Below are 23,726 nucleotides of genomic sequence, written 5' to 3'. Positions count from 1 at the left end.
GATTTCATTTGCTGCTTGCGTGGAGTCAGCACAGAGTAGTTTGTATTTTATTATTCCAATATTTAAAAGTAGTGTTTGTAAAGCGTATAAACTACAAAAAAAAGATGATGCTCTTATACCTTTGTATACAAATCAGAGTAAGATTTAATTTGGTTAATCTTCGTTTAGCGAAAATTTACCTACAAGAGAGACCCACGTGGGTGTGGGTGGCTCTCACACTTTTCACCGATTAAAAAATTGAATTTCGTAAATATTAACTGGTTCTTCTTTTAGTCTATATAACTAGATTGGGTTCGTGGTTAGAATTAGGCTTAAGGTTAGGGCTATATATTTAATATATAGTGCAGAAGGCACATACATACACAGACATGAATGAAATGAATATTAATATGATTAACAAATATAGATCAACTAATGGGTATAAGAGATAATCAACACATAGAAAACTTAAAAAAACTTTTTTGTTCACTTTCTGAGCATCCGTGTAATAGCTGATTCAAGTCTTCTCTCAATTCTACGTTTAAAAATCGTGACGCGGTGTGTTCAATACAGAACTCTGCGTCTGAAACAACTGACGACTGATGGGCTCCTGGCTCTTTTCATTATCGTCAGTGTCAAGTATGTCGGAAAGGTCGTACGGGCTGGGCTGGTAGGCCATCATTTCCGAGCCACTCGAAGCTGCAATAATTGAAATTGAATTCAGTTTACGGTTGAACGAATTGAGCATTTTCTCAGCTTACCTTTCTTTTCACCGCTTATGCTATCAGTGGGAAACGATAGGCCATAGGTGTCCAGAAGTTCCGAGTCATTGAAGAGCTGCAATATGCATAAATGAAAGAGGTTAGTTCAATGATTGTTTCTTAGAAATATATTGGAAATTAGTGGGCTGGTTAAGTGGCGGACGCTTGCGCTGACCTTTATCAACTGGTCGTCTTCAGTCAGCTGCAAAATGGACGTCCTGGAAAGAGCCTAATCGTATAGAATCGTATAGAAATAGAACGTATGTTATAAAATACACTTCGGACAAACGGACACGTTCTCTGGCAGCCCAAGTAAATGAAACGGGGGGAAAATTAACTTACACCCAAGAGCATGTTCTGATCGATGGAGACGCCATCGCTACGCAGCAAATCCTTGAGGGTCTCTAGCTCATCTTGCACATTATCCAAATGCCCGTGGACATCGTCACTGCAACAGTAAGAAGGGGAAATGGCCTCTAGATTATAGTCTACCGCTCTGGTGACTAATAAAGGCTTCTCAGCTACTAACACTGAATTAATCCTCATCAGAGGACCATTGCTCCCCTCCCGAACAGCACTGTTTTCGCCAGCATACTTGGCCAAAGCCATTGCTGCTGCCTCGCCCTCAGTGGCTGATGCTGTGGCCTTTGTGGCCGCCGCTGCCTTCGATGTGGATGCCTGATTGGCGTCTAGCAGAGAGTTGCTGCTGCTGCTGCTGCCGCTTATGGGTACATCAAAGTTGCTGGAAAACTTTCCACTGCTGACTGTGGACTTGCCGAATGTCTGCTGCTGATTCAGCTTGTCAACCTCTCCCAGATCAGTGGAGAGCATTGAGGGGTCCTGCAGTTTGATAATTGTTATTAATAAGCGTGTAAAATGCAGAAAAGTTAAAGCTCACCTCAAATATATTCGACGGCATATCTTCGGTGATAAAGTTCACGTTGTACATGTCCGAGTCAGTGCCATTCATCAGGTCTAGCAATCCGGAATCGGGTTCGGGCTCTGTCTTGATAAATACAGGCTGCGGCATCACATTGAGCTGTGAAGTCGTCTTAAGCTGGGAGCGTGTGCGCACAGTCTTGGGAGACGCTTCATCGACTGAAATGGCGTTGGCTGAGATCATCTGATCCCCTGTCTGCCGCCGCTGTTTGTTCTTCTCCTTGAGCTGCTGCCGCTTGCGCTCCTCCTCGCGCTGCTGTTCACGCACCAGGGGCGTAAGCACATTATGCTCATCGGTGTAGACAGGACTGCTGGACACCTCCGGGACATGAGCATCCGGGAGCTCAGTCACTGTGTAAGCGATTTGTTCAGCCGGCGAATGACTCAAGCTAGAGGCCAGAGGGGAGGCAGCTCCGGCTCCCACTTGCAGCAGGCTGCCGGCGGCAGCACCTCCTCCTCCTCCCGCTCCATTGTTAGTCCGGAGCAAGTCCTCGACGCTCTGATTGGAGTAATCAAAGCTTATCGACTGTGGCCGCTCAACGGACTGTGGAGAGACGCTCTCCTGGTCATATTGACCGGTGCTGGGATTCATCACTTCGTCGAGCAGCTCCTCGCTGAGTTCATGTATAACTGGGCCACTGCCCGCATCGCTCTCCGTTTCGCTGGTAGTACGCGCGCGTCCGTTTTCCGGCGAGTCATTGATCATAAGCTGCATGTGCCGCTTCACTCCCGACATATTCCTTGATGGCTGCACGATCGAAATGAGGAACTGTATCAATTTGTTAACTATCTGCTGCTGTTTTGAATGCTTCTGCCGGAGACTAGCGATCTCCCGCCACAGCACTTCATTCTCCTGCTTCATGGCCGAGAAGCGCGAGTCCATGGTGTCCTGCCGACCTTGCATAACCTTCACATCGTTCAATATCTTGGACACAGCCTCCGGCTTCAGCACCGCCTTGTCATCCACATTCTTGTTGTTGGATATCTTTCGTTTTATTTGGTCCAGCAGATGGGCAGAGTTGCGCTTGAAGAACGGATGGGAGAACTCGATCTCATCGCGATCGAAACGCAAGCCCCCATTCTCAATCGATGTGATCTTGTGGAATCCATCTGTACGGGAAAATAAAAGGGAAAACTGCTTAGATCCCCATCTTGTCACTTGTGCGTCCTTTGTACTTACACATATTCAGCTGCCTGATAAAGCTGGCCATGTTGTTGTGCTTGTAGTTGAGGGGCAGCAGTTCCCTCGCGAATTGCGCCTGGTTTTGTATGACGAAGCTGTGGCCATCCTGGAATCGAAAGTAATATGGAAAGTCACGCTGATAAGTGGATATCAAACACAAAGTTGCGGTATGCCAAATAAAAGTCCAAAACTAGCGATAAGCCCCATGTAAAGATGTATGTATGTATGTATGTGGTCACAGAAATAAGTATCTAATTATAAGCACACACATGTGAATGTACATACGCATATGCATGTATAATGTGAGCAAATATTTCATCAAGTGATTGATTGGGACGCTGGCTGTTATCAGGTCGCACTCTTTGGTAAGAGAAACGATTGGATTTTCTCTTATCTATGTAATTGCTAAACAGAATAACCAAGTCAAAACACCGTAGAGGGGGAAAATTCCCGACTGACAGCTGGAGCGGGCGAGGAGCGGAAAATTTTCAGAGGGCACGCACGTACGCACTTCTGTGGTTTATGCAAATCGCATTACAACAATGCATACGTGCAGAGAGGCACACTGTAAGCAGCAGCAGCAACAACAACAACAACTACGACGACAGAGAGAAAGCTAAAACGCAGAGAGCAGAGCGTAAAGCACCTGCACTCGTTGTTGTTTCTGTTGCCATGCTAATAAAAAAAAAAAAGAGTAAATGGGGAAAGAGAAGCAAAGCAAGGTAAATAAACAATATGGCGGCTTTTGAATCGTTACCTTCGTCCAAAAAATCAAATGATTGGTTTCGGTGTCGTCTACCAAGCGCCACAGCTTGGCCAGAAAGGCGGGCACACCGCTGCCCATGCCCAAATCCCCGGATGAATACATATTGCGACGCAGAGAGCGCTCCTCTTCGTCGTCCTCCTCCTCACTGAACTCGTGCCTGTGTTGCACGGCTTTGACAGATGAACGCCTGGACATATAGTCACTACAACTGCAAATAAATACCCGAAAAACGAATGGGAAACAAATTAAATCAATGAATTTTCAACACGCTCTACTCTGGTCCACAGTTCAGCCCCATTAGCGCTACGTGTGTGTGTGTGTTTGTGGCTGCATGCGCATATATGGATATGATCATATGTCTGCATGTGTGGGCAGGTACGACACGATTGACGAAATGCGATTTGATGTGAAAGTTAAGTTGCAACTTTGATATTTTCAATTATGGCCAAATGCGTCATACATACTTAAAACCTGCACACACATTTATTTCAAGTTCTCTTTCTTTCTCTCCGCCTACACCTACCTTAACAATTTTCTGGCTTTAAACAATTCACTCACTGTTAGATCGTTTCTTAAAATTTCTTTAGTGTTTTTACACTTTAGTCCAAACTAAATCCACATTTACTATGTTTTCAACTTTTGAAGTTTTGAACTTTTATGGAATTTCACGAACAAAAAATTTTTCTCACTTCTTCGTTTTGTCTCGCGTCTATCGCTACCGCTCGTCAGAAAAAAAGACCTATCGAGACTTGCACAGCTGCTATTTATACGAATCGATGGCGTCTGCTCAGACGTCAGCCGATATATCGGCTAGCCTGGCATATTCTGGCGCTTACAATTATTTGAATTTTGACCCCAATTAGTATTTTAGATAATAATTCCTCCACAACATATAACGTATAGAACCAACCCTGTACATATGTATATAGGTACATACATCCTCAAACGTATAATAATACTATAGTGAGCTTAAGGCCTCAGCAGCTATAGCCCCATACCCTGTTAATACCTAGTTTTAACTATTTATTAGCTTTATATAATAATAATAATAAAATCCACATTTACTATGTTTTCAACTTTTGAAGTTTTGAACTTTTATGGAATTTGACGAACAAAAAATTGTTCTCACTTCTTCGTTTTGTCTCGCGTCTATCGCTACCGCTCGTCAGAAAAAAAGACCTATCGAGACTTGCACAGCTGCTATTTATATGAATCGATGGCGTCTGCTCAGACGTCAGCCGATATATCGGCTAGCCTGGCATATTCTGGCGCTTACAATTATTTGAATTTTGACCCCAATTTCCCTTAACTGAATTATTGATTTTAATTTGAAACTAGACTGCTTGTCTTTAAGAATGTTTTGCAAGGAATGGTTCTGACTTTATTCAGTTTAAATGCTGCCCAACACCTGAGTAACCACTCCGATTACAGTATCGGAAGCCACCTGCCGGAGCGAGAGATTCTGAAACTCTACAAGAAGGAAAAACATCACTATTACAGCACCGAAGGGCGTTATAAAATGTTCATTTTCAAAAACATACGGCATTGCTAGAATTGATTTAAACTTTGATTTCATTCGTTTTTGTCGGCGATTATAAGTGTGGCTGAGTCACACGAATGTTAGAATGCTAGAAAGCAGAAAGAATTGCGCCAAAATGAAGCAACGCAAATAACATATTGTGCCAAAGAACTCAACCTATTTTAAATAGCTGACGAATCCGAATTTCGAAACTAAAACATCTCAACTCTCAATAAATCAAAAACGCTATGGTTACAAAGAAACCTTAACTTTAGCCAAAAACAGACCATTCACGCGTTTGGCGTTTTTTTGCGTTACTTTGTCGGAAATGTTGAAAAATGGCTGACTCTTTTAATTGCCGAAGCAAGTGATTGTTTTAGTGCATTTTTGCTTGTATTAATGATGAACCATGCACAACTATACTTAAAACCTACAACTGAATGTATTTCAATGCATTGCTAATTTAATCCATGCGTTGAAAAACACTGAAAGGTGAGTAAAATCGCCATTGCAAATGTGTCCCGTCGTGCGTGTGGAAAAATACGATTGTAGAAAGACAGAATACAAAAGGGCCCGCTTCTAGACTTCTATACGTGTAATTTGAGTGAGCGTGTATTGGGGCAAAGCAACAACAAATTCATTGAAAAAGGCGCCAGATTGCTGAGCTGAGCCCGGTGATAATTAATCAAACGCGAAAGAAAATTTAAAAGCCGGCTGTACTAATCGAAGGATGCTTCTTTTCCTTTCCAGAAAAGACTGCGCACAATAATCCGCACATAAAACTCACACAACAACAAAGATGAACAACCATTTTCACATGCAACATGAGCACACACCACAAAATGTTGCCCAGCCGTTCTTGCAGCAGCAGCCGCCACTCACAGCTCCCACACCCGTTCCCACCCCAGCTCCAACCTACAGCTACTTGCCGCAGCAGCACCAGCATGTACAGCAGCCCCAATGGATGACTTACCAAATCCTGCCATCCACACAGGGAATCGCCCCTTGCGGACCTACCAATAGACCGAAGCGATATTATGCAACCACAACGCAGCCAACGCATCCCAGAACCATACAAATAAACAACAGCTATGGCCAGCAGAACCCTCTGACCAAGCAGCAGGCTGCCAGCTCATCCACTTCCAATTCCAACCCGTTTAATGCTAACAACATACGCATTATATCCACTGCTCCCAGTGTGTACAGTCTTAATAAATCATCACCCGTTCAATCCTACTATTTGACACCACGCCAGGCTGGAGCACCCACGTCCACTAAGCAGCTGAATCAAGGCCTGGTGACTGGCAAACACCTCCCACCGCCACCCCGGGAGCAAGTGGTCCATTCGTCACACAACCAGCCGCATGCGGTCTATGACCGCATCAATATATGCATAAACAATCACTATGCAGACGCCGCCAGTACCAACCTCACCACATCTCTTGGCACGGCCCAGCAGCCTTCACCCATCATCCCAGCTATACAGCACAAGGCCCAGTCTATCCTGTCGCTCATTGACAGCAGTACGGCCGATAGCAGTAGCAGTAGCAGCAGTTCCGTTTCCAGCAGCAGCTCTGGTGGAGGGACGACACCTACTGTCGCTGTGATAGTCATAGATGAACCGGACTCCACCACAACGACACCTCAAACGCCGCCAACCACACCGGAGACAATGAGTTCTCCCGGAAAGTCTTCGCCCTCGCCTCCACCACCACCCACATCCACACCCATACCCATAGCCATACCGACGCTGCTTAAAGTGTCGAGCCAAATGAAGCCGAGCTTCAAGAGCACCGACTCAGCGCCGCCGACACCTCCAATGCCGTCGCCCCCCGCTATTAGCTACTCACTACAGGAGGATGTATTCGTTAAGTGCGACGATGGAAGACTGTATTTGGGAACCATTGTTGGTAAAAAACCCGATCAGTTTCTAATCCGGTTCGATGATAAATCGGAACAGTGGCACGAGCTGGACAAGCTACGGAAGCTGGGCGCCGGCTCATCAGGTGGCGATGGAGGAGCCGGCAGTGGCTCGAATTATTCTAATGCCTCGGTTAGTGGACCCATGTGTGTGGCCTGCAAGCGCTTGGACCAACAGGATGTCGTTGAAATCTGCGAACGTTGCGGCCGGGGCTACCATCGTGGCTGTACCACCGAAATAGCCCATGGCAGTGGAATTTGGAGCTGCAAGCGATGTGCGAAGCCCATGAAAATGCAACAGCCATTGAATTATGAAACAGCGAAGAAGCCTCCAGGGATTTGCCGTCAGTTGCCATATCATGTGAGTAGATCATGCAAAGTACGGATTATTGCACAGGATTATTGATTATTGATTATTATTGGTTCGTTCCTCAGGCGGATAAACTCAGCTGGGATGAGAAGCATCGGGTCAACGAGGAGCAAATCTACTGCTACTGCGGCAAGCCGGGAAAATTCAATCACAACATGCTGCAGTGTTGCAAATGTCAGAACTGGTTCCACACTCAGTGCATGCAGAACTTTAAAGAAAAACTGCTGCGGGGCGACACGTAAGGAGAACGCTTTTCACTTTCGTTTCACTGAGAGCCAGCATCTAATGGTAATTAAATTTTTTTTTTTTTCAGATTTTTTGTATTCTGCTGCACGGTGTGCAACGATGGCGTGGAATATGTGCGGCGCATTCAAATCGACTGGGTGGATATGCTCCACATTGCGCTCTATAATCTGCGCAAGCATCATAATCAGAAGTATCATCATCTGCTAGACATCTTGCCATTCGTCCTCGAGCAGCGCCACAAGCTCCCCATAGCCGAGCAATGGAAGACTCTGCCAGAGACGGCACTAATGGAACGCATCAAGCAAACGTTGAAGGATCACACAGGGAGGTTTGTGTGCGGACGTGAGTTCAAGCGGGATCCAAGCTTTTTTGCCCTGCGGCACAGTGGGCCACCCGTGACACCAAAAGTGTGGCTGCAACCGCACGAGGAGGTCTGTGATGCGGTTCTGGTGAATAGGTTCAACATACTGCTAATGCCAGGGAAAGAGAGTGAGAGTGGGTCCAAAGATGTGTACGAGTTCCGTACGGATGAGGAGGAGGCGGCCAATACCAGCGAGGATGAGATACCGATAAAGCAGTTCATTGAGAAAGCCAAAAAGAAAGCCAACAAAACCCCTGAAGAGCAGGAGCTGCAGCAGAAGCACCTCGATAAAGTGGACACACTCGACCTAGCCGATGATAATGCCAACGATGGTGACCATGGAAAGTTGCCAGCACCTATTCAACCGCAACCAAACGCCAAGAGCAGCCGCAAACGGAAGGCTTTCCACTTGTCTAGGCGCTACGACAGCAGCCGAAACCACTGTGATCTTTCGTCCGATGAGAATTCAAGCAGCAGTCGGGGCACCAGCTCCCTGGACCTCATTATACCGCCGCCAGTAAATTTTCGAGGCCGCAACAATCCGTTTCTTATGGCCACACCGAAAAAATCATCACAAGGGAAAAGCAGCCTGGCATTCGGGCTGGGAACGGGAACGGGCATTGCAGTCGATAGCGTCATCAACAGAATTTTTAAGCTAAAGGGAGGCGGAATGGATCAGCCGCGCGTCGTGCGCACCATAAAGCGAAGACTGAGTGCCAAAGATATAACCATAGGCCCCAACCAGGAGGTGCGCAAGCGTCGAAATCGCCGCATGACAACCGTCGAGGTAAGAGCCCAGAACGATTGAAATCTGATCTACTTGAATCATACAAATTTGTTGTTTTTTTTTTTGTATATAGATTATCAATACGACGACCATCAATCCTTTATCCAGCCCATACTTTCCCCTATATGCCAAAGATTCGCTGCCGCCGCCAGAAAAGCCTACGCATGGCCGTCTACTGCGCCAACGGCCGCAAAAGTTCGCTCGCAGCACTCCCATCGAGAGTCGCAGAAATTCCAACAGCTCGACGGCAACCAGTGGAAGCAGCAGTGCTGGCAATGGACACTCGATACTGGATCTAAAGAAGTCTGTGAACAAGTACTTTGGTGGCGCCATGAATCGCATTGATGCCGGTGAACCGTTTGCCATCCGAGCCAAACGCCGCACGGGAAATGGTCAGGTTCAGTACCTTGTGGAATGGGGTGGAGATGCAGCGACAACGACAAATGGAGTCTAAACCTATTGGCATTTGATTTAGATCCATTCTAGACTATAATCATTATCATTTTTTTATGGTTTTATTTTTTTAGTTTTTTAAGACGAGAATGTTTACTGCTAGCTTTTGGCTTTTTTTTTCATTATTTTTCATTATTCATTATTTTTGTTACTGTTTAAAGTTGATTACCGATCCACTGCCAAAATAGCTAAAGAATGTTCAAAATATTGGATCAGCATTCAAGACGATGCAATGTTAAAGCGAAAAATGCAAAACACGCAACTGAATACAGGTTTTTATTGTGCAATGGCAGTTAATTGTTGCAACAAGAAAAATATGAATTAACCACAAAATTGGCGCAGTATTAGAAGATTTAACTGGAAGCTAATGTAAAAGTCTTTGCTGAAAGAGAACGTATTAGTATATTCAATTAGAATTCGATTCAGTTTAGCCCGTGTATATTTTCGAAAAATATATGTTGGAAGGAAAAGGAAACCACTCTCACAAATCATGTTATGCATACAAAAAATACTTGAGGTATACCATACAAAATTAAACAAATTTAGTAATAATATAATTACCTAATAAATCTATCCATACACTAGACGAAACTTCATGACTAAGAAATACATAGATACCCATAAGGCTTAAGTATTAAAAGCTACACGAAATCAAAATCGAGTTGAACGCAAACTAAATCTCATGCATTTGCGCATTGCAGACTTATATTATTATTAGAATAAAATGGAACAAAATATGAAAATTTGTAAAGTATATAGTGCCCAAATAAATGTTTCGAAGAGCATGCTTTCTTGTTCATCATCCTTCCGTTTTTAGAACCACCCCAATAGGCCATATTTTGACACTTTAGTTGACGTCGTGTCAATTTTGGCAAGGAGACTTCATTAAGTACTCGTATCCCAACAGGAAAGCACGGAGCGTAGCTGCCAAGGAATAACATCAAAAACATATTGCCGGAAAAACTACAAAAAAATATTAATTTATGAATTCGTTCGATGACATTTTATTAGATTTTTGTTAATTTCGTATATAAAAGGCAATCAAAAAACAATCAAAAAAACATTTAAAAACGAAAACTCTGTCGAAGTGAAGTGTTAATTTCCCGTTACCGCTGAATTAGGTAAGTTTTGAACAAAGAGTACACCAATAAGTTAAGACAACGCCAAATACGCATACAAATTTAAGCTAAGTGGAAGTCTTTGAGGGAATTCGGTTAAGCCACCAAGTTTCTTTAAATTAAATTTATATTTCGTAGCAAGCGGCGCGGCCGCCGTGAAAACTTATTGAAGGAAAGATAAATCAAAGTGAGCATGCGCATAGTCCGAGAAATATTTTTTATTCGTCATGTCATTCTGCTACATGGCAACTACACAAAAGTGACGGCTACAAACCCGTCAAATGTCTGAAACATTTGTTGGTCATGTCGGTTGATTTTATTGTCTCAATCGGTCTGCCTTTTAATGAATTCGTATTCGGGGCGGTCTGAGACGCCCCAAGCTGCATTTCATCGTGCAATTTTGCAACGTAGGAATTTTTTATTTTTTTTCAGCCCTGGTTCCTATTGCACCAGCCCTACGTCAGCTACGCAACTTAAGGATGAGCCGGAGACACACCGATGTTTCCCACAATATATCCACATGTGCAGTCCAGTAAACTATCGCATATATTATCCACACACAATATGTATCGATGAACTGTCACCATCCCTAATGTCGAGTCGTCAGAGTCCGTTTACGTGAGCGGTCGTGGATTCGCTTATAGCACACGGCTTAACACATATTTTTTGTGAAGAAAAAAACCTTAAAAAACAAAAAAAAATTTAAAACATAAAAAGTAACAAAAAAATTGTAAAAAGTAGCAATAAATTCGAGCAAGTGTTTAAGCGTAAGTAGCAGAAATGAAGACGACGGAAAACGGGTGAAGCAGGGGCAGAGAGAATGCGGAATTTTCTTGTGAAATGTGGCTCGATGAACGTCGACGTCGACGCAAGATGGCGATGTGAAAACGTGATTTTTGGCTCTGAAAAGCATGAAAGGGCCCAGCCCCGTTGTGACGCTCGAATATTTCGCTGAAATTTAAGCTAAATCTAATATTTTCGACTAGGCAAAACGTGGGTCTAATTGTGTGCTTGTGCGCTTGTGTGTGTGGAAATTTTTCTACGCGAGTGTCTTTGCTTGTGTTGGTGCGAGAGACGAAGAGGGCCAGCAACAACAAAGCACATGCAGTGTTGCCATGTCGACCCGTTCGACTGTCACATGCGTCAGAGTTGCCACACATACACACAGACAGAAAGACGAACCGAAAAGCAAAAGCCACGCCGCTTTTTTTTTCTTTCTATTTCTCTCGCCTGCCTTGCCGAATCCATCCGGTTCGAACCTTAAGAAAAAAAACCAGAAAAAACGTAAAATAATTTATTTAAATTACAGGTAGACCCGATCACCAAATATGGCCTCACTATACGTCGGTGATCTGCACCAGGATATCAACGAAGCTGGACTTTTTGAAAAGTTCTCGACTGCAGGTCCAGTTCTGTCCATACGCGTCTGCCGCGATGTGATTACCCGTCGCTCATTGGGTTATGCCTACGTGAATTTCCAGCAGCCAGCCGATGGTGAGTAATCCGCCACCAAGGCAGTAAAGTAATGTGCACGTAGTTGCACTGCTCCCCTCAGAATGCATCCAGTAGTTCTCCGTCCCGCTCAAAACAAAGAAAACACGTGTGCAAATTTTGCACACACACAAAAAGACGTATATGTATGTATATATCTGCCACCGCGCAGGGGATTTAGCATTTTTAAAATTTACATAGATTATATGCCAAAATTCTTGAAAACGAACATTGGAGTCCACGTTTCAAAGTAAAAATGAAATATTTCATAACTTGAGCCCTGATTCTTCGCCTGCTGACTGTATGTGTTTGTGTGGCTGTCTATATGTGAACATGTCAATTCCATTTGTGTTGTTGTGTTGGCAAAAAGAGCTGGCTTTTGCCTATCAAATCACCCATTCGACTAGAAACTTCTGAATAGCGTAGTCTCCATACTGAAAATATGCAATAATGACTGTGGCATAATATGGATCCACACAGCACACAGCGGGCTTATCACAGCCCCACCCCGCACCAGTCCTCATTGTGTTTCATAGTTCGTCCGGATTTTTTCTCTGGCTGTTTTGTGTTGTTTCCAAGCGGCACAAGCACTCACGCACACAGCCATGCGCTCAATTGTCAATATCTTTCCGTGTTGGTGTGTGTAAAATAAACGCGCGTGCATGTGTGTGAGCTCTTCCATAAACATGTGTTGATTGTTTAAACCATTTCGACTCGCCATCATTTTAGGTTATATTCCAATGGCTACATTTCTGCATGCTTTCTTTGATTGCCGAATAACGATGTTTTATTTTTGTTTTGCTTTCACTTTCATATGGCACGTACCCATTCATGTCTTTTCCGCTTTAATTCATTAACACTTCCAAATTCTTGACATGTCACTGAACCAAGCCGCCATCCTCGCCTCCCCCTTGCTCCAGGCCTTTCGCCTATGGAAATCTTGTTTTAACAATAAGAAAACAAACTTTCACTGCGCATAGCTGCTGCTTCTTCGTTTTGGCTGTGTTGTCCGCGCTCACATTATATTTATTGAATTAAGCACACGGCTGGGGGACGGTTCGGCCCGGCATGTGGATGGGGGACTGATTACGCTGCTCTGTGAAAGCTTGGCGCATTCCATCCAGTTTACTGAACTCCCAATATGAGGTTAGGGCGAGGCGTCAATGCAATGCTGGGGTTGGTCGAAATAAATAATAAATAGCAACTTCTACCCATTGGTTGGTCAAACTAGCATTCATCGTTGATCCGACTAAGATTCAAAGTTGCCAGAGAAAGGAATGCAACTTACCATGTAGATGGGTCCTCATGCCATCGACAGAAGTAGAAGCATTACATTCATAATATCTTGTAGCACCTGTATCCTCTATAGCAACTTCTACCCATTGGTTGGTCAAACTAGCATTCCTCGTTGATCCGACTAAGATTCAAAGTTGCCAGAGAAAGGAATGCAACTTACCATGTAGATGGGTCCGCATGCCATCGACAGAAGTAGAAGCATTACATTCAGAATATCTTGTAGCACCTGTGTCCTCTATAGCAACTTCTACCCATTGGTTGGTCAATTTAGCATTCCTCGTTGATCCGACTAAGATTCAAAGTTGCCAGAGAAAGGAATGCAACTTACCATGTAGATGGGTCCTCATGCCATCGACAGAAGTAGAAGCATTACATTCATAATATCTTGTAGCACCTGTATCCTCTATAGCAACTTCTACCCATTGGTTGGTCAATTTAGCATTCCTCGTTGATCCGACTAAGATTCAAAGTTGCCAGAGAAAGGAATGCAACTTACCATGTAGATGGGTCCGCATGCCATCGACAGAAGTAGAAGCATTACATTCAGAATATCTTGTAGCACCTGTATCCTCTATAGCAACTTCTACCCATTGGTTGGTCAAACTAGCATTCCTCGTTGATCCGACTAAGATTCAAAGTTGCCAGAGAAAGGAATGCAACTTACCATGTAGATGGGTCCTCATGCCATCGACAGAAGTAGAAGCATTACATTCATAATATCTTGTAGCACCTGTATCCTCTATAGCAACTTCTACCCATTGGTTGGTCAAACTAGCATTCATCGTTGATCCGACTAAGATTCAAAGTTGCCAGATCAAAGTCCAGGCTTTACTTACCATGCACTAGGCTGCTCTTCGAGCATAGCCAGGGCAGAAGTAGAAGAGTCACAAGAGCATTAAATGTCATTTATAATATCCTTTAATTTTTGAAACCGATTTCAAGTTTTTTCACATTCTTTCATTCACAGCTGAACGTGCTCTGGACACAATGAATTTCGACTTGATCCGCAACAAACCCATTCGCATAATGTGGTCTCAGCGCGATCCCTCCCTGCGCCGCTCAGGTGTTGGCAATGTGTTCATTAAGAACTTGGACAAGGGCATCGACAACAAAGCCATTTACGACACTTTCTCTGCCTTCGGCAATATCCTGAGCTGCAAGGTCGCCATCGATGAGAAGGGTAACTCCAAGGGCTATGGCTTTGTCCATTTCGAGACTGAGGAGGCAGCAAACATGTCCATCGACAGGGTCAACGGCATGTTGCTCAACGGCAAGAAGGTGTACGTGGGCAAATTCATTCCCCGCAAGGAGCGCGAGAAGGAGCTGGGTGAGAAGGCCAAACTCTTCACCAACGTGTACGTGAAGAACTTCACCGAAGATTTTGATGACGAGAAGCTCAAGGAATTCTTTGAGCCATACGGCAAGATCACTAGCTACAAGGTAAGTGATTCGCAACGGCGCAACGGGTGATCCGGACCTTATACAATTTCTATTGTTCAACTCTTGTAGGTCATGTCCAAGGAAGATGGTAAGAGCAAGGGCTTCGGGTTTGTGGCCTACGAAACCACAGAGGCTGCTGAAGCCGCCGTTCAGGCTCTCAACGGCAAGGATATGGGCGAGAGCAAGTCCCTGTATGTGGCTCGTGCACAGAAAAAGGCTGAGCGCCAGCAGGAGCTCAAGCGTAAGTTTGAGGAGCTGAAGAAGAAGCGCCACGACTCTGTCTTCGGTGTCAACTTGTATGTCAAGAATTTGGACGACACAATTGATGACGAGCGTCTGCGCAAGGATTTCTCCATGTATGGAACAATTACCTCGGCCAAGGTCATGACCGACGAAGAGGGCCGCTCCAAGGGCTTCGGGTTCGTCTGCTTCATTTCACCCAATGAGGCCACATGCGCCGTGACAGAACTGAATGGCCGCGTCATCGGCAGCAAGCCTCTGTACGTGGCCCTGGCCCAGAGGAAGGAGGAGCGCAAGGCTCACCTCGCATCGCAGTACATGCGCCACATGACCGGCATGCGGATGCAGCAGCTTGGACAGATGTTCCAGCCCAACACCACTGGCGGGTTCTTTGTTCCGACCATACCTCCGAGCCAGCGCTTCTTCGGTCCCCAGATGACCACCCAAATGCGTAACGCCCCTCGCTGGGCTCCTCAGGTGCGTCCAGCTGCCACCGTGCAGAGCGTGCAGGCCGGCGCTGCCGCCGCCGCTGCTGGAGGCTTCCAGGGTGCAGCCGGAGCGGTGCCCACACAGTTCCGTTCGGCTGCAGCCGGTGCACGTGGTGCCCAGCCACAGCAGGTGCAGGGCACGCATGCCGCCGCTGCTGCCGCGGCTGCAAACAACATGCGCAACACTGGAGCCAGAGCCATCACCGGCCAGCAGACAGCTGCTGCCCCCAACTTGCAAATCGCTGGTGCCCAGATCGCTGGCGGTGCCCAGCAGCGTGCTCCCAGCTACAAGTACACATCGAACATGCGCAATCCCCCTGTGCAGAATATGCAGCAGGCGCAGCCCATGCCGCAGCAGTTGCAGGGCAAGAGTAAGTTGAAAAGACGCACCAAAAGGCTTGTGGACACGCGTTATTATTTCTCTTCTCACTTCTTTCAGACTCTGAGAAGCTCATTGCCTCATTGTTGGCTAATGCCAATCCCCAGGAGCAGAAACAGATCCTGGGCGAGCGTCTGTACCCGATGATTGAGCGCATGCACGCAGCCCTGGCCGGAAAGATCACTGGCATGTTGCTGGAGATTGAGAACTCTGAGCTATTGCACATGTTGGAGGATAAGGAGGCCCTCAAGGCCAAGGTGGAGGAAGCCGTGGCCGTGCTCCAGGTGCATCGCGTTAGCGAGCCCGCCAACTAAGCTCGAACCACAAAAGCGGATGAAAATTTTACACAGAACACTCGACATCCAAAAAAGTATGTATTTCCGCATTTGAAAGCCTTGGGCCGTGGTTTCTAATGTTCACTTCATTCTCTTGCAGTTTTCCTCTTTACTTTCAATTCATTAACAACAACAATTCGCATTCAATAATTTTCGTGCAAAGAATGCACGGCTTCCAAGGACAAACAATGAACACACAACAACTTATGGGTTGGAACGTCGCAAAGAGCTACAGCCTTTTTTCTCAATCCCAGAAACCACTTAAAAGAATCATTTAATTTCGAACGCATTTACGCCAGAACACGAAGAAAAAGGAAGAAAAGCAAGAAACACGTATTCCGCAAATCGATTTGAATATCCCCCAAATCAATTTTTGCAATTTTATAGAAAAACAAAGAAGAAGAAAAGAGAACAAAATGCGAATTGAACATTTATTTTTTGGCATTGCTTAAATTGTTTCAATTTTATTCTGTATATGCGTAAAAAATAGAAATGAAAAATAAACACAATTCAAGAAAAAGATTGTGGCAAGACTAGTCGGATAAGATACGTTTAAAAATTTAGAGCAGTTTCTAGCTTTTTCAAAACCTTTTTTTTTCGTCCACACTTTTCAATAACAAAAACAACACGAAAGCGAAATGTAATTTTTTTTTTTATTTCTCAATCAAAAATCAAAACTATAAAAAAGCTTTGTGTTTAGAAAAAGCGAAAGAAGCAAAGCGAGAGATCCACACACACTTTTAAAAAAGTAAAGAAAAACAACACAAAAAAATTGCAAAAAATGTTAAAATAAAAAACGAAAAAATGTGAAAGGAAACTGCGAGCAGAACAGAACAGAAATGTAAAGAAAGAAGCGCAGAAAAGGGAAAAACGCAAGCCGCAAGAATATGAGAGTCAAGTTTTTGCTACTTTAAAAAAGATAGAAAAATACAAATACCAACAGCAGAGAAGAGAGAACACATGTTGAAAAATGAACGCGACACGTATAAAACAAGTGTAAAAACCAACAAAAAAATTGCAAAAATATGTAAAAGCACAAAAAAAGAAAATATATATACACACAAACACAAACCAACACACACACACAAACACACATATTAAAACAAAACATATACGGAAACAAAAAACAAAGAAAAATAAACAAGAAAAGCGCTAAAGCGCAACCCCCGTACGGAGGGAGAGCATACTGATGGGGATGAAAGAGACTACAAGTAGAAGTAGAGGCAAAATAAATCCATTGCAAGCCGGATTTTGTGTTTATCCGAGAAAAGGGGACCCCCCCACCCACACCACACACCTTTATTACAATTTGCAAAAAATATTTAACGAACGAAAACGGGGCAGGCGATCGCCAATGTCCCTAATTGCGTTCAGACTTCTGTTATAGCGAGAAAAAAGATTATTGAATATAAATAAATACTGTTTTTTACACCATTCATACGATATATTAAAGCAAACAGATAGGTCACCACGCCTCCAAGTGTCTGTCGGGGATGTGAAATTCATATTTTTTTATTAAACAAACTAAAAACAAAAAATCTTTGAAAAAATTGCAAAATACAAAAAACATTTATACGCAATAAATGCAAAATATTTAAAAAAACGCAAACAACAAAACCAAGAACAAGAACAAGAAAGGAAAACGAACTATAAAAAAAAACCCAAAAATCCGAACTGGAGGATATTTCAGAGATTTGCTGAAGATTGAAGTAATCCAAATTGCGAGATGGAACTCTTTTACTTTTCAAAAAATAAAAGCAAACCACACAATTATATATATAGCGGATATATATGTATTCAAGCGATATAAACCACAATTTGTATAATTCAGAAAATAGAATTGTTAAAATTTGAAGCAATCCCAGAAAAATGTAATAGTCGCCAGAGAGCAAAATTCAGTAAAGAGAAAAACCTTTGTACACCCAAATTTAATTACAATAAAATTCCACTTCGGCAAAAAACATGTTTGCTCTTTTCAATGCTTTTTTGGGGAATGGGAATAACAAATGTGGGCGGTATACATATCCATATGTATGTACATATGTATATGTATGTATATACTAAATTTTAGTCAGCCCACAAATTGGTCCAGTCCATCTGGCCATTATGTAATCTGAGATTGTCAAACATATTGGGGGAATATCACATTATGATAGGCAAATAAACTTTTTATTTATTGAACTAACAGTCGTCAGCGTATCAATCTTATCCATAGAACATTGAAACATTTTAAAGCAGGATGTGGTAAGTACATACAAACAAGAGTATAAAATGTGAGAGCTTTGGGATCTTAAGAGTGGAGATTTACATTGAATAAATAGCTAATAAATGAATAAACATTTGGCTTAGTGCAAAAGGAGGAAGAACCACCATTGGTTATAGTTGTTCATCACGACTAGGGCAGACTCCCGTCAGAATTCGTCAGTCGGTGAGGTGAGCTTGGTTTGATTAGTCCTCATCGTCGTCGTCATCGGAGGGCACAAACAGATCGTTCTCCTCCAAAAAGTTGGCCACATTCTTGCTTATAGTGGCGCCAATAAAGAGTCCTGGTATAACGGCACAAAAGATGGCGAAGAGGCCGAAGGGCATCTCGTCGGGCTTTGGCTTGAGGGCCCCACTGCGGAAATACACACCCGACATGTGGCGACGCTGGATGATGCTGTTGCTAGGATTGCCTGCAGCTTTGCGGGCAACCTGCTTTGCAGCCTGGAGTGGAAATGTCAAGCGCGACACAATCATCTTCAATCCGTTCTTATTGTGCGTTGTGCGTGTAGACTTTTTATATTATTAAATTAAATTGTCTCCCAAATTTTCCTTTTTTGCAGATGATGAGTCAAACAGCTGTTCCAGCGATGAGTAGTGTTCAAAAATGCACAGTGAAACCCCATTGCACAGCACTGACTTGGCGCGCTTTTTAAATTTATCTTAACTTTTGTTAAATAGTTAAAAATGATAAAGCACAAAACCAAATCTCATGTTTTGCGCAAGAGGACTTAAAAATATTCTTATATATATTCACAAATATTCCCTCCCAACTGTATAGGTAGGGTGTGTTCGATGAGTGCTTTCAGGCTTCAGCAGGGATTGCTTCCTAGTATGATCATAGGACACAGTAATATTATGCTGCAAAGAGCTTTTTACTTTTGTTCAGTAGAACGGCATGCATGCCAAATTTCATCGAATAAATCAATGAAGACTGCAAAGCAGTATTCTATATCATTAAAGGCCTGTAGGATGTGCTTTGCCTATCTGTGGAACAGCTCCACGGTCCCGTATCTTTCCCGAATGGTGATCCGGCTAGTATCGGCATTAATTTTACGGTATGTAGAGTATTGCCCGAGTAGGCAAGCCCTTTAATGTGCCATTGTCTTCAGTAAGGACTTGAAGATTTCAGCAATCTCTTCAATCCTGCCTGGCACCGGATGGGAATCTGTCCATTTCAGCCAACTTCTGCTCAAGGAACTTGCTTTGCGGTTCCCTCCATACCCTTATTTCGTAGTGGCTTAGCGGTATGGTTCCATAGAATTCAGTCCCAGGGGTCCCAACACAAATAAAACAATTGTCATTTGGGTTGCACATTTACAGCTTTTAAATTTGTGGGTGTATACATATATATATATATATAAGTATATATATATTAAAGAGCGTATACAAATGCTCGGTTCAAGTACAATTAGGGTCGACATGTATAAATATATGTATATATACTAGGGGGCACGCCCCCTACACACTCGCTAGTATCGTGCGCCAACCCCCGCCAAAATACGTTTTCGGGCTACGACGACGACCCAAAACTATTTTATACAATAGAGAGATATATCTTTATCTTTCCTCCACTAATAAAATAGACATATAATTTTTCTTGTATCCGTTGGTTTAACAGATTTCTTTTGCTTTGGATGTTGTGTGTTTCTGGGATTATAGTGTATCAAATGTATTACTTAACGCTTCTCGTTTGATTGCTTAATCCTGGTGAAAAAGTGTAAAAAAAAACCAAACACACAAATACTATATTGTGCCCAAAAGAGAAACAATGGCAGTTTTACACAAATAAACCATTTTTCGCGGCCTGTCTCTCTAATAAACGGCAAAGCAAACCGAATCGTTTATCACTGCCCTTGCTGAGTCACAAATAAGAAATACCGAGTAAAATCACTATTTTTACAGATTAAAATAATTGGCTAAAATGGAACTATGTGCATGCATGCCATCAATAACATACATTTGTTTTGTATGTGTATATTTAGTTTTATTTGATTTGTGAAGCCGTTTTACTTTTGCGCACTTTTCAATACTCTGGGCGATTATTAATATTGTTTAGGAAAGTGTTGACGGACGTTTCTCTTGTACATCTTTTATCGTAATTAACAAAAACAAAACTAATTTTACTATGCGCTCCCTTCCGATGCAGACTCTTTTTGGATGGGGTGTGGATTGCAGGATACAGATACATACAATTCGCTCCCCTTCAAGAACCTTAAAAATATGCAATTAAAATTGAACTAAACATGAAACAGAATGAAAATATAAATTTAAAAAAATGCAATGGATGTGGGAACAATCTGCTTTTCATCGACATCTGGTCATTCAATTTAAGCCAAAAGCCATCCATTAAGTATTAAGACGCTACATTTTTACGCTCTGATGGATGAATTTATGCAATAATATCACCAATCATCACTAAGCGCTGAGCAAGTTGTGTTGGTAATCGCGTCCATTGCCTAATAGACTTTGAATGAGTTTTCTGTCCCGTTCTTTAAAAACCTGATAGATTACTTATTTATACTATGCTGCGATTAGTGTATGATAAGAAAGGGGTTTCAACAAAAGAGCAGCTGTTTTGTGAGACCTCTGGCAGGGCTTTTACCTTGAAACGTTATGTGCCGCTCCCGAAAATGATTCATTCCAACTAAAGCAATCTTTAGGCTATGAAACAGTTGCGATTCTATGCAGAATGTTCCAAGTGCAGTACAGATGTATCTTACGATAAATACTTGGATAATAAATAATACATAATACACAGATTTCTTTCTAAAACAGACAGAATATGGGGGAAAAATATACATAGGAGTACATAACAAATCGTAGGAGAAAAATTAAAATTTTCAGGGCATCACTTAATCATTTAATTTAGGAAGAGACCCAAATGGAAAATATCCCTAATTTCAACGTAACGGATGAATTTGGAGCAAAACCAGAGTTTGCTTTGGGATATTTAAATCCTGCCAATAATACAAATTTAAATTTTGTAAAAAATTTCTCTTAAGACTACGAAAACATACAAACGCGAAACAACTTAAGAGCAATTTGGGATTTCCTCGGCGAAATAAACGTCACGACCAAAGCGAAGGAGTAGTCAGGATAGGGATAGGAAGGGATACGCAAATGTTCGGTGAACATTTTACCTGTAGCTATGCGCAGACACGTGTGCTCGCATTGCTCTAAGTGTTCAGGTCCACGTAGAGTTCAGTTGGGGACCCATGCTGGGTGGCCGTCGAAAATGTTTGGGGCCGGGCTTCAGCTTCAGCGTCGGCGTCGCTTGGTCATAAATCCTGAAAACGACGCACATCCTCCCAGTAGTTTGACGGAATCTCAAACAGTTTATCGGGGATGCTGTTGGTGAACTCGAACTTCTGGAAAGTTACCTTGGCCGTCACAGTGTGCAGAACAGGAATCTCAATCTTGACCGGGAATCCAGTGGGCAACTTGAGCGTCACGAAATTTCGCAGCTTGTTGATGTGCTTCAGGGGAGCCACCACCTCGAGGACGTCCAAAAGCATTTCCACGCTGAGTGGGAAGTCCGTGCTCATGGCGACTGTGGCCCGCAGGGTCTTGCTGGACTGCTTGTTGACAAGTGGACGTCCCAGACGCGGGCACCGCCCCACTGCAGCCTCTAAGTACTGATCCCAGGTCACACTGCTGGCTGGGGGAGCTTGCAATGAGCTGCGGCGTGGCAGCTCTGGCAGGGTAATGCCGTTCGGTGCTGCTGGGTTATTGCTGTCAGTGGTCGTATCCGTGGTCTGACTGCTCAGGCTGGAGCGACGCCCGTCAGGCTGTACTACTGAGCTCCTCATTGACTCGATAATGGCGCGATTCTTTTGCAGATCCTCGTGTGACAGATGCTCGCGTCGCTTGCGCTGCTTTATGATCAGGCCCTGTATGGTATAGAGCTCACATTGATACTGACCGCCAATGAGTTCCTTCCGGTTCGCTCGGAAAATCCAGCCGCTTTGCGCCCGAGCAAAATTTATCGTCTTGGTGGACATTTGGGTGGCCATTATGTCCGTTGACATGAGCCCATCGACTTCATCCTCCATGTCGGCCTCCTCGTGGCGCAAACGTTGATAACACGCCTGTTCGTTGTCAAGCAGGACCAGGGCCTCCCTTGGAGGAGCTTCTCCCCGAAAGAGAAACGAAATGTCGCCTCTCTCCCACTTCATGTCATTGAAATCAACCAGGGTGGTGTCCAATCGAATGGAGGCCCCGGACTTGTACAGCCTGCAAATGTCGGAGGGCAGGATGCGGGACACCAACGGTAGCCAGGACTGGAAATCCCACTTGAACTCCATATAGAAGTCCTGCATCTGACTGAGCGCCTTCACCAGTTTCTCCCGGCGCTTCTCCATATGATCCCTGGACTGTAGCTTTAGCATGCGCAGCAATTGAGTGATTGTCTGGCGGTCGCCGTAGCTAATGGCCTCGGCCAGAGGAGACCAGCCCTCGTTGTTTTTGATCCTGACGGGGGCATTGTTGGCCAGGAGCAGGCGCACGGCATGCTTCCTGCCCAGCATAACGGCTAAATGCAGTGGCGTATTACCGTGCTTGTCTTTGCTGCCAATCTCATCCTGAGCAGTGCGCAGGAGGAGTCGGCGCTGCAATGTCTTGATGTCATCTTCAAAAACGCTTTGATGCATGGGATACATTGTGTACTCATCTAGGGGCTCCGTTGTTGCCGTTGTTGTTGCTGTTGCTGTAGGTGTGTCAGGTGTGGTGTCTTCGCACAGGTGTGTGTTGGGTTGGGGCAGGGGCTCCGAAGGAATTGAATCGGAATCGTCCCCCTCACCGGCTGATTGATACTCATCTGACTCATCGCTGTTTGAAGATCTCACATCTGCGTCCCCCATTTCATTTTTTTCGCACTCGTCCTCTTTTTCTTTGGACATATTTCACTTTCTGACCCCCTTTTTTCGAAACTAATCAATTTTAGTTTATGCAGAGCTGCAGTGTGACCGCGGATTTACAGTATGACCATCACAAATTAAAGGTTAACCTACTAAGCCCCCTTCAATTTAAACAGGTGAACAACTTGATCTACGCTGCGGAAAATAACACTGTATGTAAATTCTTATTGTAGATAAATCCTTTCTTTTTAATACAAAAATAAAAATTAATACGAAATCTTTCACCTGAACTGCACTAAAGCTCTTCAAGTGGCATAATTTTCGTAGAGTGTAGCTTTATACCCACTGGGCTACAATGGGTTAAATGTTGTCTGCCTTTGCTTGACATGGTAACTACACGTTAACTACACATTTGCTACATATAAACAACATCTTTATGGAGTATGGTCATTTAATTCATTTAATTAACGTTAAAATTATTTTTCTCAAGCTGCTTTGCTTTAATTTGAAACCTAATTAATAACCTAACTTCCC

At 43.6% G+C, this 23,726-nt stretch overlaps 5 protein-coding genes across 10 annotated transcripts; 2 read left to right on the top strand and 3 right to left on the bottom strand.

Moving 5' to 3' along the window:
- Nucleotides 1-2: 2 nt before the first annotated feature.
- LOC108158548 (heat shock factor protein) lies at nucleotides 3-4,367 on the bottom strand. 4 transcript variants are annotated; one of them, XM_017290960.2, is made up of 9 exons: nucleotides 4,152-4,367; nucleotides 3,620-3,836; nucleotides 2,860-2,968; nucleotides 1,639-2,789; nucleotides 1,270-1,580; nucleotides 1,083-1,188; nucleotides 916-969; nucleotides 741-816; nucleotides 3-678 (listed from the first exon to the last, which is right to left on the bottom strand). In XM_017290960.2, the coding sequence occupies exons 2-9, from the start codon at nucleotides 3,821-3,823 to the stop codon at nucleotides 521-523; spliced, it is 2,169 nt and encodes a 722-aa protein (XP_017146449.1). In that variant the 5' UTR covers nucleotides 3,824-3,836; nucleotides 4,152-4,367; the 3' UTR covers nucleotides 3-520. The 4 variants fall into 4 exon arrangements, with proteins under 4 accessions (XP_017146449.1, XP_017146447.1, XP_017146450.1 ...); XM_017290958.2 differs by having other exon boundaries at nucleotides 1,083-1,580; XM_017290961.2 differs by lacking the exon at nucleotides 916-969.
- Nucleotides 4,368-5,448: 1,081 nt separating this feature from the next.
- LOC108158547 (polycomb protein Pcl) lies at nucleotides 5,449-10,069 on the top strand. 2 transcript variants are annotated; one of them, XM_017290956.2, is made up of 5 exons: nucleotides 5,449-5,639; nucleotides 5,903-7,428; nucleotides 7,503-7,675; nucleotides 7,751-8,831; nucleotides 8,905-10,069. In XM_017290956.2, exons 2-5 carry the CDS (start codon nucleotides 5,947-5,949, stop codon nucleotides 9,283-9,285), a joined length of 3,117 nt encoding a protein of 1,038 aa, XP_017146445.1. In that variant the 5' UTR covers nucleotides 5,449-5,639; nucleotides 5,903-5,946; the 3' UTR covers nucleotides 9,286-10,069. The 2 variants fall into 2 exon arrangements, with proteins under 2 accessions (XP_017146445.1, XP_017146444.1); XM_017290955.2 differs by having other exon boundaries at nucleotides 5,898-7,428.
- A 932-nt stretch (nucleotides 10,070-11,001) lies between these two features.
- LOC108158549 (polyadenylate-binding protein) lies at nucleotides 11,002-17,540 on the top strand. Of its 2 annotated transcripts, none has more exons than XM_017290962.2 (6): nucleotides 11,002-11,169; nucleotides 11,712-11,896; nucleotides 14,157-14,629; nucleotides 14,699-15,728; nucleotides 15,797-16,106; nucleotides 16,172-17,540. In XM_017290962.2, exons 2-5 carry the CDS (start codon nucleotides 11,731-11,733, stop codon nucleotides 16,048-16,050), a joined length of 1,923 nt encoding a protein of 640 aa, XP_017146451.1. In that variant the 5' UTR covers nucleotides 11,002-11,169; nucleotides 11,712-11,730; the 3' UTR covers nucleotides 16,051-16,106; nucleotides 16,172-17,540. The 2 variants fall into 2 exon arrangements, with proteins under 2 accessions (XP_017146451.1, XP_017146452.1); XM_017290963.2 differs by lacking the exon at nucleotides 11,002-11,169 and adding an exon at nucleotides 11,572-11,653.
- Nucleotides 17,541-18,202: 662 nt separating this feature from the next.
- On the bottom strand, nucleotides 18,203-18,929 carry LOC108158554 (essential MCU regulator, mitochondrial). The gene has a single exon (XM_017290967.2). The coding sequence runs from the start codon at nucleotides 18,808-18,810 to the stop codon at nucleotides 18,520-18,522; it is 291 nt and encodes a 96-aa protein (XP_017146456.1). The 5' UTR covers nucleotides 18,811-18,929; the 3' UTR covers nucleotides 18,203-18,519.
- Nucleotides 18,930-20,323: 1,394 nt separating this feature from the next.
- On the bottom strand, nucleotides 20,324-23,313 carry LOC108158552 (ankyrin repeat domain-containing protein 13C). Its single transcript, XM_017290966.2, has one exon. It carries the CDS (start codon nucleotides 23,232-23,234, stop codon nucleotides 21,615-21,617), a length of 1,620 nt encoding a protein of 539 aa, XP_017146455.1. The 5' UTR covers nucleotides 23,235-23,313; the 3' UTR covers nucleotides 20,324-21,614.
- Between the last annotated feature and the right edge of the window lie 413 nt (nucleotides 23,314-23,726).

This window comes from Drosophila miranda, chromosome 3 (assembly GCF_003369915.1).
Source record: "Drosophila miranda strain MSH22 chromosome 3, D.miranda_PacBio2.1, whole genome shotgun sequence".
Classification (NCBI taxonomy): Eukaryota; Metazoa; Arthropoda; class Insecta; order Diptera; family Drosophilidae; genus Drosophila; species Drosophila miranda.
This window is presented reverse-complemented; position numbering and strand designations above follow the sequence as displayed.

Bases quoted from the DNA above. Each gene is read 5' to 3' on its own strand.
- LOC108158548 (XM_017290958.2), bottom strand. From the start codon at position 3,823: ATGTCCAGGCGTTCATCTGTCAAAGCCGTGCAACACAGGCACGAGTTC. The intron at 970-1,082 runs GTAAGTTAATTT...CTATACGATTAG, and splicing joins ATCAGAACATGCTCTTGGGT to GCTCTTTCCAGGACGTCCAT. The intron at 817-915 runs GTCAGCGCAAGC...TGCATATTGCAG, and splicing joins AAGACGACCAGTTGATAAAG to CTCTTCAATGACTCGGAACT.
- LOC108158547 (XM_017290956.2), top strand. From the start codon at position 5,947: ATGAACAACCATTTTCACATGCAACATGAGCACACACCACAAAATGTT. The intron at 7,429-7,502 runs GTGAGTAGATCA...TTCGTTCCTCAG, and splicing joins GCCGTCAGTTGCCATATCAT to GCGGATAAACTCAGCTGGGA. The intron at 8,832-8,904 runs GTAAGAGCCCAG...TTTTGTATATAG, and splicing joins GCCGCATGACAACCGTCGAG to ATTATCAATACGACGACCAT.
- LOC108158549 (XM_017290962.2), top strand. From the start codon at position 11,731: ATGGCCTCACTATACGTCGGTGATCTGCACCAGGATATCAACGAAGCT. The intron at 11,897-14,156 runs GTGAGTAATCCG...TTTCATTCACAG, and splicing joins TTTCCAGCAGCCAGCCGATG to CTGAACGTGCTCTGGACACA. The intron at 14,630-14,698 runs GTAAGTGATTCG...CAACTCTTGTAG, and splicing joins GCAAGATCACTAGCTACAAG to GTCATGTCCAAGGAAGATGG.
- LOC108158554 (XM_017290967.2), bottom strand. From the start codon at position 18,810: ATGATTGTGTCGCGCTTGACATTTCCACTCCAGGCTGCAAAGCAGGTT.
- LOC108158552 (XM_017290966.2), bottom strand. From the start codon at position 23,234: ATGTCCAAAGAAAAAGAGGACGAGTGCGAAAAAAATGAAATGGGGGAC.